The 12,708-nt window shown below is 40.0% G+C and overlaps 1 protein-coding gene across 1 annotated transcript in view; it reads right to left on the bottom strand.

The window, feature by feature from the left end:
- The window catches only part of RNF115 (ring finger protein 115), a gene marked incomplete at both ends in the record, with an annotated part of 79,897 nt that overhangs the window by 40,011 nt on the left and 27,178 nt on the right, over nt 1-12,708 (bottom strand). The window contains one exon of the mRNA XM_080693202.1: nt 6,103-6,161. Within this exon, the coding sequence (XP_080549328.1) occupies nt 6,103-6,161 (59 nt within the window). The remainder of the gene's footprint in view (nt 1-6,102; nt 6,162-12,708) is intronic.

Genomic DNA, 12,708 nt, shown 5'->3' with positions numbered 1-12,708 from the left:
CTGCATCCCGCACCTGGAAGGCTAAGACGGGATCACAGGTTAGAGGACAGCCTCAGCAGCGAGACTCTCAGCAACTTAGTGAGCCCCTGTTTCAAAATAAAATAGGGGTAGAGGGATAGCTCAGAGATAGTGTGCTCCTGGGTCCAATCCCCAGTACTACCAAAAACTTTTAAAAATAAAAAAATAGTAAGGGCTAATTATCCCTGAGCTAAATCCCCAGTACAGGAAAAAAAAAAAAATAGAAGAAAGAAAACCATAACTCTATCTGTTAGTGTTCTGTGCCACTGAAACTCCTTCACCATTTCCTTCCAACATTCCCTTTCCTTAAAATTCCCTTGCAGCCAGGCGTAGTGGTGCACAATTGTAATCTTAGTGTTTGGAGGCTGAGACAGCAGGATCACAGGTTCAAGGACAGTCTCAGCAATATAGTAAGGCTCTCAGCAACCTAGTGAGACTCCACTTCCAAACAAGAAAATCAGGCTGGGGTGTGACTCAGAGGTAGAATTCCTCTAGATTCAATTCCAAGTATGACACACACACACACAAATAAATACATACATACATACATACACAAAATTCCTTTGCATTTTAGGAGTGATACCTGTAATCTCAATACTTGAGAAGCTAAAACAAGAGGATTTTAGGTTCAAAGCCAACCTCAGAAATTTCACAAGGCTATCAGCAACTTAATGAGACTCTGTTTCTAAAAAAATAATAATAATACATAGGACCAAAGTGGTGGCACAAGCTTGTAATCCCCGGAGGATCAGGGTTGGTGGGCACCCCCCGGAGGATCAGGGTTAGTGGGCACCCTCAGCTACCTAGCCAGGCCCTTCGCAACTCACTGAGACCCTGTTTCAAAAAATTTAAAAACAGCCAGGTGTGGTGGCACACACTTGTAATCCCCACGCTTGGGAGACTGAGACAGGAGGATCGCATAGATTTGAAGCCAGCCTCAGCTACTTAGTGAGGCTCTCAGCAACTTAGTAAGACCCTGTTTCCAAATAAAATATATTTTTAAAAAAGAGGTCTGGGAGTATAACCCAGAGGTAGAAAGCCCCTGGATTCCACCTCCAGTATCACACACACAAAAAAAAAAATAGAAAACAAAAAATAGAACTGGGGGTGTAGCTCAGAGGTAGAATGCCCCTGGGTTCCAAACCCGGTCCAGTGCCACTAAATATAAATAAATAAATAAATAAATAAATAAATAAATAAATGGCTAGAGTGTAACTCTGAGCGGTAAAATGCCCCTGGGTTCAATCCACACACACAAATCCCAAGTATCACACACACACACACACACACACACACACACACACACACCAGATTCAGCAATGCAGGGAGATTCTCAGCAGCAACCTAGAAAGACAGTTCCAAAAAAATAAGCCAGGTATTGTGGGGCATGCTTGTAATCCCAGTATTTGGGAGGCTGAGACAGAAGAATCCAGGTTTGCAGAAAGCCTCGGACCCTGTTTCAAATTAAAGAATAAAAAAAAATAGGGCTGAGGGTATAGCTTGGAGGTAAAATGCCTTTGGGTTCAATCTCTAGTACCGCAAAAAAATAAAGGTAGGTGGTGTCACATGCCTGTAATCACAGCACTTGGGAGGCTGAGACAGAAGGAACACAGGTTTGTGGCCAAGCTCAGCAACTTAGAAAAGCCCTCTGCAACTTAGTGAGACCCTGTTTCAAAACAAAAATTAAAACAGAGTTGCAGGTATAGCTCAGAGATAGACTGCCCCTGGGTTCAATACCTAGAACCACAAAATATAAAAAGCTGGGCATAGTGGCATATTTCTGTAATCCCAGTACTTGGGAAGCAGAGACAGGAAGATCAAAGGTTCAAGGACAACCTCAGCAACTTAGCAAAACTCTCAACACCATAGTGAGACCCTGTTTCAAAACAAAGAGTCTGGTATGGTGGGGCATGCTTGTAATCCCAGTATTGAGGTGGCAGAGACTCATGGTTGTGGCACTTTGCAACTCAGTGAGACCCTGTTTCAAAAACAAAAGGACTAAGAGCCAGCCAGGTGTGGTAGCACAGGTTTGTAATCCCAGCATTGGGGAGCCTGAGACTGGAGGATCATGGTCCGTGGACAGCCTCTGCTACTTAGTGAGGCCCTTTGTAATTTAGTGAGGGCCTCCATAACTTAGTGTTTCAAAATAAGAATAAAAAATAGGGCAGGGGGTATAGCTTGGAGGTCAAATGCCCCTGGGTTCCATCTCCAGACCCGTAATAAAATAAAAAGGACTAAAAAATAGGGATGGGGGTACAGCTCTGGAAGTAAAAATGCCCCTGGGTTCCATCCCCAGTACCACAAAAAATAAATAAATAAATAAATAAATAAATAAATAAATAAATAGGCCTGGGAGTGTAGTTCAGAGGCAGTTCGATCCACATTACCACAAATCAATAACAATACTACTACTACTAATAAAAAAAACTAAGGGTAGAATGTTCCTGGGTTCAAAGCCCAGTACCATAAATAAATAACAGTAACAGAACTATTCACAAAGAAGAGGGAATAATAACAATTAAGTTCTGAGAAATTTTACAAAGCTTAAGAAAATTTACAAGTGCTTTTTTTTTTTTTTTTTTTTTGCGGGTCTGGGAATGGAACCCAGGGGTATTCTACCTCCAAGCTATACCCCCAGCCCAACTTTTTTATTCTTTATTTTGAAACAGGGTCTCACTAAGTTGCAAAGGGCCTTACTAAGTAGCTGAGGCTGGCTGCTGCGAACCCAGATTCTCCTGTCTCGGCCTCCCAAATGCTGGGATTACAAGCGTGCACCACCATACCTGGCTACAATTGCCCATTTAGATATATGTTTAGCATCAGATAGTGCCCATTACTACATTTGTACATTTAAGAGTTCTCCCTCCCTCCCTCCCTCCCTCCCTCTCTCTCTCTCTCTCTCTCTCTCTCTCTAGCTCTATCTCTTTTCAGTACTGAGGATTGCACACCCAGGGATATTCTACCTCTGAGCGAAACCCCAGCACTATTTATTATTCTTGGTTTTTTTTGTTTTTTGTTTTTTGTTTTTTGGTGGTGGTACTGGGGGTGGAACTCAGGGGCTTTCTACCTCTGGGCTATACTTCCAGATGAATTTTATATTTTATTTGGAAACAGGGTCTAAGTTGCTGAGAGCCTAAGTAGCTGAGGCTGGCTTCGAACCTGTGTGAGCCTCGTGTCTCAGCCTCCCAAGCATGGGGATTACAAGAATGCGCCACCACACCCGGCTGCTATTTTTTATTCTTTATTTTGAAACAGGGTCTCATTAAGTTGTGGAAGACCTCACTAAGTAGCTGAGGCTGGCGGTAAACCTGTAATCCTTCTATCTTCCCAAGTACTGGGATTACAAGCATGTGCCACCATCCCTGGCTTAGTTTTATTTTGAAACAGGGTCTCACTAAGTTCCTGAGGGTCTCACTACATTTTTGAGGTTGTCCTGGAACCTGCAATCTTATCTCAGCCTCCCAAATACTGGAATTACAAATATGTGCCACTATGTTTGGCTCTCTTATTAATTTTTTAAATTCACTACTAAACACCATAATTTTCTAAGAATTCAAATCAACAAATACAAACTTCACAGAGGGAATATCATGCTGCTTCTAAAACATTAATTTAAAGAGAAGGATTTCTTCGCTCATTTAAAACACTGGTCTCATGCCAGGCATGGTGGCACACGCTTGTAATCCCAGCATTCGGGAGGCTGAGACCAAAGGATCGTGGTTCATGGACAACCTCAGCTACTTAGTGAGACCCTCTGCAACTAAGTGAGACCCGGTTTCAAAATAAATAATAAAAAATAGAACAGGGGGTGTAGCTTGGAGGTCAAATGCCCCTGAGTTCCATCCCCAGACCTGCAAAAATAAATAAATAAATTAATTAAATTAAATAAAACACTGGTCTCTTTCAAAACAATCTTTACAGCCAGGCGTGGTGGTATATACTTGTAATCCCAGCATTTGGGAGGCTGAGACCAGAGGATCGCGGTTCGCGGACAGCCTTAGCTACTTAGTGAGACCCTCTGCAACTCAGTGAGACCCTGCTTCAAAATAAAGAATAAATTTTAAAAAAAACTTTACTTTTGAGTAGTTGCTACAAATAACACCCATACAGGACAATCTTTCACCTAAAGAGGCACAAATAAAAGAATTAAGTCAAGTGAGAATAGAATCCACAGAACTCATAGTTCCCTGCTAAAGATTCATCCTGTAGCTTATCATTATACTCACTGGTAACTATATGAAAAGACTATCTGCCTAAAGAAAAACAGGCTCACAATTTTATTTTGTTTATTTTATTTATTTATTTATTTATTTTGGTGGTACTGGGGTTCCTGGAAGCCCTTCTACCTCCGGGCTACACTCCCAGACCTATTTTTTTTTTATATTTTTATTTGGAAACAGGGTCTCTTAAGCCAGCGCGGCTGGCTTCGAACCTGAGCGATCCTCCTGTCTCTGCCTCCCAAGCGCGGGGATTACAAGCAGGCGCCACCTCACCTGGCAGGCTCACAATTTTAAAACTCAGAAAAAAATAAATCCATTAATTACCCTACTACAACCAACTCCATCTCTACTAAACAAACATATGCAGAGTACTCAGGCCTGATGTATTTGATGCAATTAAAAACAGCACAGATAAAAAGCTGTCCCAAGTCTGCTGCCATCCACACACACTGCTACTTTTGTTGCCATGCTGATCTTAGAGGCTTAGTGTTGGTGCTGTTATTTAAAATCAAAATTAGAAGTAAACTTTTAAGAATTAATACCACACTTGATTCCATGCCACATGGAGCTTCAGCTCATTTACACACAGTCACAAACAATTAACAAAGTAAAACTAACAGTACATACTGTAAACTGGGCAGTTTTTCCTGGATGTGTGAGACCTTCAATTTTAGAGTCTGCCAACAGCAATGGTAAAGAAATTACTGCCATTAAAATTCCCAAAGTCATTACAAGATTAAAAAGCCTGAGATTACAGATTATCTTTAGCTGCTGGAACCTCTTCAATTTCTCAACCAATGTTTACCAGAGAGCCCCAAAGGAACAAGTGTGCCATTATATGTTTAGACAAAAAGATAAAGGTCAATAGCAATATCAGTTATTCTACAATTAGGTTTTTACAGTTTTATTCATATTACTATAAATGAAATATAAAATATTGTCACTTTAAGAAATATTTTCCCTTTACTAAGGCCAATGAGAGGGCTGGACATAGTTCAGTGGTAGACTGCTTGCCTAGTATGTATAAGGACCCTGGTTCAAAGCCCTGCATTATAAAAAGAAAAACACTAAAGCCAATGAAAACAAATATCAAGGATGACAAACTCTAATATTAACAATATTAACATTACAGTGGCGAGATGGCAAAAATTTGACAGCAATAACCTTAATAAGAAGAAAGCATCCAAAGCTTCCTCAAAGCAGAGTAACAAATCAAGTTTTCTTGGCTAGAATATTCTGTTTACCTCTTTAGATGTCTTTATCAAAATATTCCATAGCCCACCAAAAACATATAACAGCAATTTACCTTCAGGCAATAGAGTGGTCACTAAAAACTAACCAGTGGTCTAAGAGAACTCCAAAGTCTGAGAAAATAAAGAAAAAGTGACCAGATTTACTCTGATACAGGTATAGTGGTTTACAAGGAATGACACACCCAATCAGGAACAGTGCATTCTATCACACCCATTCTTATATCACTTTTTAAATTGCCCCTCTTCAAGATGGGCGTGATGGTGCACTGTAATCCCAGCATTTAGGAGGCTGAGACAGAAGGAGCGTGGTTTGCGGACAGCCTCAGCTACTTACTGAGGCCTTTGCAACTCAGTGAGATTCTGTTTCAAAATAAAGAATAATAAAAAATAGGGATGGGGTATAGCTCAAAGGTAGAATGCCCCTAGGTTCCATCCCCAGTACCAGAAAAAAATAAAAATAAAAATAAAATGTCTCTCTTCTTTTCCTTCCCTCTCCCATTCTTCTGCCCCCTCAGGTGTGTGTGCATGTGCAATTTTGTGCACACTCATGCTTGCACACATGCACTTTCTCCCAGTCTATCATTCAGGTGATTGATGAGCTTGTACAATACCTGGAATCATCTGTTACTTCTTCAATAAAGCCTGATTCACATCTGGGGCATATATATTCCTGTAAAAGAAAGGAAGAAGTAAATAAAAGTTTTTCACTAGGAAGCTAAGTTTGTAGTTTCAGAATAACATGCATTATACAAGCTGATGCTTTGATGTGTTGTATATCCTTACTGTTCCCACCATGTTTTTTTTTTTCTATTATTGACTGACAAAGAATTCTATAAGATGTTGGCAGAATGGCATCCTAGTGCCTAGTGTTTCCCACTGAGAGAGAAAAGGGAAGGGTCAAATATGTGGGAGGGGATTGTTTGTTTTAATTTGGATTGGTTTATTAATTTTGTTGTTGTTTTGGTGGTAACTGTGGAAAGGTTGGTTTATTTTTTAACTGGAATGAATTCAGCATCTAATTTCCTTTCCACACCTAATAAAAAAAGTTCAACTATAGTTGTCAGAACATTAAAAGATTTTAATATTCATAGATACAGAAACTGCTATTTTTTATTATGTACATACAAAAGAAATAAAATGAGCCGGGTGTGGTGGCGCACACTTGTAAACCCAGCATTCTGGAGGCCAAGAAAGGAGGATCGCGGTTCGCAGCCAGCTTCAGCTGCTTAGCGAGACCCTCCGCAACTTAGTGAGACCCTGCTTCAAAATAAAAGAATAAAAAACAGATCCGCAAAAAAAAAAGAAGAAATAAAATGAATAACAGCAGGCCGGGCGTGGTGGCGCACGCTCGTAATCCCCACGCTTGGGAGGCAGAGACAGGAGGATCGCGCAGGTTCGAAGCCAGCCGTGCTGGCTAAGAGACCCTGTTTTTCAAAAATATAAAATAGGTCTGGAAGTGTAGCCCGGAAGTAGAAGGGCTTCCAGGAACCCCAGTACCACCAAAAAAAAAAAACAGTCCAAATGAATAACAGCGTAAATCAACTTAGAGACTACAAAATTACAATGAGGCTTTAAATAATTTACTGATTCCCAATGATTCCAAATAAAACTTAATATTCTCAACTATTCTACAGATATGATAATTCAAACAAATACCTATGACATACTTGACCATGTGCCATTCCTCTTAACCACTCTATGAAGTGAATATTCTTATCTATTTTACAGAAAGACAATGAAGAAAGTTGTCCATGGCAAGTACTTTTCCAAAGATGACCCCCCCAAAACCTCTCAACCCACATGCTCTTCTGCAATGTGACTTTCCCACACTCGTTCTTCACCCCTTTGGATGTGGAAGTCCCTAAGACTTTAACAGGATACCGTGCCACTTTCAGAGTCCGAACTGGCAGGTTCATCTTCCTAACTCTTAGAACCTTAAGTTCATAAGGTAAGTCCTGTGTACTCTACGAGACAGGAAGGCCATATCAAAGACCGAGCTGTCCGACAAGAAACAAACAAAAAAAAATTACCTTGGAGCTCCAGCCTACTAGAGCTTTCAGATGGCTCCATCTTTAGGTACTATCTGATCACAACCACAGGAAAAGTCCCAAGGTGAAAACTCACCAGTGGAACCTTGTCAATCCACAGAAACATAAACTTTGAAAGATAATAAATTCTGAGTAACTTCTTAGTCAATAACAGAAAAACCACAACACTGCCCACAAGACAAACAAAGGGGGGGGGCTGGAGCTATAAATGTTGAGTTTTTCCCCCTTTCTTTTTTTCTTTTGTTTTTGAAGTACTGAGGATTGCACCCAGAGTCATCACCCTCCTGCCTCAGACTCCCAAGTACTGGGATTACAGCGTGTGCCACCAACTCCTGGCTAACCTTGATCTTTCTTCAATCTAGGATTCCATATTCTTTTTATTAAACTATGCTAATTGAAAATAACTATACTTTTAAAGGAAAGTGCGGTCATTATAACTTGCTGAGGATTGAGCGAAAAGGTTAATGGCAGGGACAGAAAGGAAGGCCTTGAAAAATTCAGCAGCCATTCATAATCTCCCCTACCCTCCTTACAGTGCAGCATTATTCTGAAGAACAGACAATCCAGGCTCTGAACTTCAAACTTACAAACTCAGAAATCTAATGTGGTAAGCCAAAACAGAACCTGTCTCTTGAAGAAAGATTCACATAAAAACAAATTCAGAAACTTGTAAATAAAACCCAGAATGACCATTTTCTTAATTACAGTGAAAAGGGGTTATCAAGTGGCCCTTTAACTTTTACTACTCAGCAGTCTTTCTCTTGGCATAGAGAAAATAAATGTATAAACCAGCCGAATTCCAATCTTAGGTTTCTACATGTTAGATTAAGATTTATTGCCGGGTGTGGTAGTGCATGCTTGTAATCCCAGCATTCGGGAGACAGAGATGGGAGGATTGTGGTTCACGGACAGCCTCAGCTACTACTTAGTGAGGCCCTTTGCAACTCAGTGAGACCCTGTTTCAAACATAAAAAGTACTAAAAAATAGGGCTGGGGTGTAGCTTGGAGGATGAATGCCCCTGGGTTCCATCCCCAATACCATAAAAAAAAGGGGAAAAAAAGATTGACTAAGATGAAGATGCTAAACTGGGTGCAATGGCACAGGCCTGTAATCCCAGTACGCAGGTTTGAGGCCAGCCTCAGCAACTTAGTGAGACCCTGGGCAACTAATGAGATCCTGTTTCAAAATTAAAAGTAAAAAAAGGCTCGGAAGGTAGCTCAGAGGTAGAATGCCCCTGAGTTCAGTCTACAATACAAAAAAAAAAAAAAAAAAAAAAAAATTAAAAAGATGTTTACAAAATACTAACTTATTGCCTGCCATATTATATAAAATAGATAGTAATTACTACTATCGTAGTTATTCCAGATTATAATCACTCAATAAGCAGAAAATCAGAGCAAGAAGACAACTGGACATCTGGCTTTTGTCATCATGAGGTAGGATAAAAGATATAAAGATAAGCAGAAAAGAGTCATGAAGACAAAACAAGAGTGGCCATCATTAAATGTCCAGATTGAAAATTTACTTTCAAGCCGGACATGGTGGTGCATGCTTGTGATCCCCGCGCTTGAGAGGCAGACAGGAGGATCGTGCAGATTCGAAGCCAGCCGTGCTGGCTTAATAAACCCTGTTTCCAAATAAAATATAAAATAGGTCTGAGAGTGTAGCCCCGAGGTAGAAGGGCTTCCAGAAACCCCAGTACCACACAAAAAAAAATACTTTCAAATACTCTGATCACAAACAGCATAATTAAACCAATTATTAGACCTTCTCCATAGATCATCTAATTACTTCAACTGTGTGTCATACTTCTGATCAAACCCTCAATATTACATCAATGTAGTACTAGAACACAACACCCTGAAAGACAGGAATAGTGGCACATGCTTGTAAACTCAGTATTTGGGAAGCTGAGACAGGAGGATCACAGGTTTATAGCCAACCCCAGCAACTTAGTGAGGTCCTCCATAACTTAGACCTGGTTTCAAAATAAAATGAGAATGCTCCTGGGCTAAATCCTCAGTAACATCACACACACACACACACACACACACACCACCACCACCACCACCACCACCACCACCACCTCCATAACTTAGACCTGGTTTCAAAATAAAATGAGAATGCTCCTGGGCTAAATCCTCAGTAACATCACACACACACACACACACACACACACACACACACACACACCCACCACCACCACCACCACCACCACCACCACCACCACCACCACCACAAAAAAAAAAAAAAAAACCCGATGAGGAAATTATTAGATATTTTTCACTAAGAACAAAGAAGAACACAACCCCTACTAGGTAATAATTGATATATGCAGTGTCCAACACAAAGGAGAACCAAAAACATTCTTTTAGCTCATGTTCCTATACTGATTTCTGCATTATAAATAGCCCTAAATAAGATGCTCCTAGTGTACTCCTCTTCAGTGCCTGCACTCTTCCCTCTCTCAGTAAAAGCAATCTGTGCCTCACTGTGACCATCCTTAAATTATTTTCTGTCATAACATCCAGGACCCTCCAGCCTGAGTCGAGGTGGACCTCCCCTTTGAGGACTTCAAGCCCCTGATCTCAGTGATAATCATGCTAGGGTATCCTAATATATCCATCCCCATTATATGCATAAAATATATCCTCAAAATAAGGAACTTAGAGCCAGGCGTGGTGGCGCAGGCCTGTAATCCCTGTACTCGGGAGGCTGAGACAGGAGGATCACAGGTCCAAGGACAGCCTCAGCAAATAGTGAGACTCGAATCAACCTAGTGAGACCCGGTTTCCAAATAAGAAATAAAATCCATTTTGCCACTTTATGTCTTTTTATTGGGGAGTTGAGGCCGTTTACATTCAGTGTGATTATAGAGAGATAATTTTTAATTCCCAACATGTTAAGATCTTATTTCTGTTTGAGATACTGTTTATTCTTCTTTGCTTAGTTGTCTGCTGGATGGGAATTCTTGTTTCTTTGGTTCTGGCGTGTATTACCCATTTCCTCTTTGCAGTTAATCTCCTTGAGTATTTTCTCTAGCGCTGGTTTTGAAGACATGAATTCCTTCAGTTGCTGTTTGTCATGGAAGCTTCTTATTTCCCCATAAGGATGTCCACTATCACCACTTCTCTTCAATATAGTACTAGAGACTCTAGCCAGAGCAATAAGGCAAGAAAAGGAAATCAAAGGAGTACAAATAGGAAAAGAAGAACTTAAGCTTTCACTATTTGCAGATGACATGATACTATATTTAGAAAACCCAACAAACTCAACCAAAAGGCTTATAGAACTGATCAACAAATTCAGCAAAGTATCTGGATACAAAATCAATCTTAAAAAATCAGAAGGTTTCCTGTACACCAACCATAAATCCACTGAAAAAGAAATTCAGAAAACACTTCCACTCAAGATCTCCCACAAAAAAATAAAATACCTAGGAATAAATTTGACCAAGGAGGTAAAAGATCTCTACAAAGAAAATTATAAAACACTGAAAAAAGAAATCAAAGAAGATCTTAGAAGATGGAAAGATCTTCCATGTTCATGGATTGGCAGAATAAATATCATTAAAATGGCCATCCTCCCAAAAGTGATCTACAGATTTAATGCAATGCCCATTAAACTACCAAGATCATTCCTCACAGACATAGAAAAATCAGTCCTTAAATTTATCTGGAATAACAAAAAGCCCAGAATAGCCAAGGTAGTTCTCAGTAACAAAAACCACGCAGGAGGAATCACAATACCTGACTTTAAACTATACTACAAAGCCATTGTAATAAAAACAGCATGGTACTGGCAAAAGAACAGATATATAGACCAATGGAGCAGAATAGAAGACCCAGAAACAAGCCCACACACTTTCAGCCAATTGATTTTTGACAAAGGGGCCAAAAACATACACTGGAAAAAAGATAGCCTCTTCAACAAATGGTGTTGGCAAAACTGGTTAACCATATGCAGAAAATTGGATGTTAATCCCACTTTTTCACCCTGTACAAAAGTCAACTCACGATGGATCAAAGACTTGGAAATTAAACCAGAGACTTTGAAGCTCCTTGAAGAGGGCATAGGTCCAACACTACAACACATAGGCACAGACAAACATTTCCTCAATAAGACCCCAAAGGCACAACAAATTAAAAGGAGAATCAATACATGGGATTGCATGAAACTGAAGAGCTTCTGTTCAGCAAAGGAAACTATCAAGAACCTCAATCGAGAGCCAACAGAATGGGAGAAGATTTTTGCCACCTACCCCTCCGATAGAGGACTAATATCTAGAATATACAGAGAACTCAAGAAACTCAACACTAAGAAAACAAAGCATCCAATAACAAAATGGGCAAATGAACTAAATAGACACTTCACAAAAGAAGAAATTCAAATGGCCAATAAATGCATGAAAAAATGCTCAACATCACTGGCAATCAGAGAGATGCAAATCAAAACTACCCTGAGATTTCACCTAACTCCAACTAGAATGGCAATCATTCAAAACACAAACAACAACAGATGCTGGCGAGGATGTGGAGAAGTGGGAACTCTAAGACATTGTTGGTGGGATTGCAAATTAGTGCAACCACTTTGGAAAACAGTATGGAGAATCCTCAGAAGAATGGGAACACACCTACCATTTGATCCAGCAATACCACTGTTGGGTATCTACCCAAAAGAAAAGAAACCAAACTACCAAACTAATGCATGTGTATCTATGTTCATAGCTGCACAATTCACCATAGCCAAACTATGGAACCAGCCAAGATGTCCATCAATAGATGAATGGATTACAAAACTGTGGGATATGTACACAATGGAATTTTACTCAGCCATCAAAAAAAACTCAATTACGTCATTTCCAGGGAAATGGATGGAACTGGAGGACATTATGCTAAGTGAGATTAGTCAGTCACAAAAAATAAGAAATCAGATGCTTTCCCTAATATGTGAGAGTTAGAGAGAAAAGAGGAGCAAACAAGATAACCTAAAGGAAGAGAAAGGAGGGGGAAGAGAAAAATCTCTAAAGCACACAATGTACTTAAACATATCGAAGTCAATCACTAAGCCAAGCAAGGAAAGGAGGGACGGGGAGGGAATGGGGTGGTATTTGGGTAGGGGTTAAATCAGCGATGAGTACATATTTATACACACAAGTCTTTTACCCC

The sequence above is a fragment of the Muscardinus avellanarius genome (assembly GCF_963383645.1).
Source record: "Muscardinus avellanarius genome assembly, chromosome: 3".
NCBI classification, from domain to species: Eukaryota; Metazoa; Chordata; class Mammalia; order Rodentia; family Gliridae; genus Muscardinus; species Muscardinus avellanarius.
The sequence above is the reverse complement of the archived record's forward strand: the minus strand, read 5'-3'. Positions and strand labels throughout refer to the sequence as shown.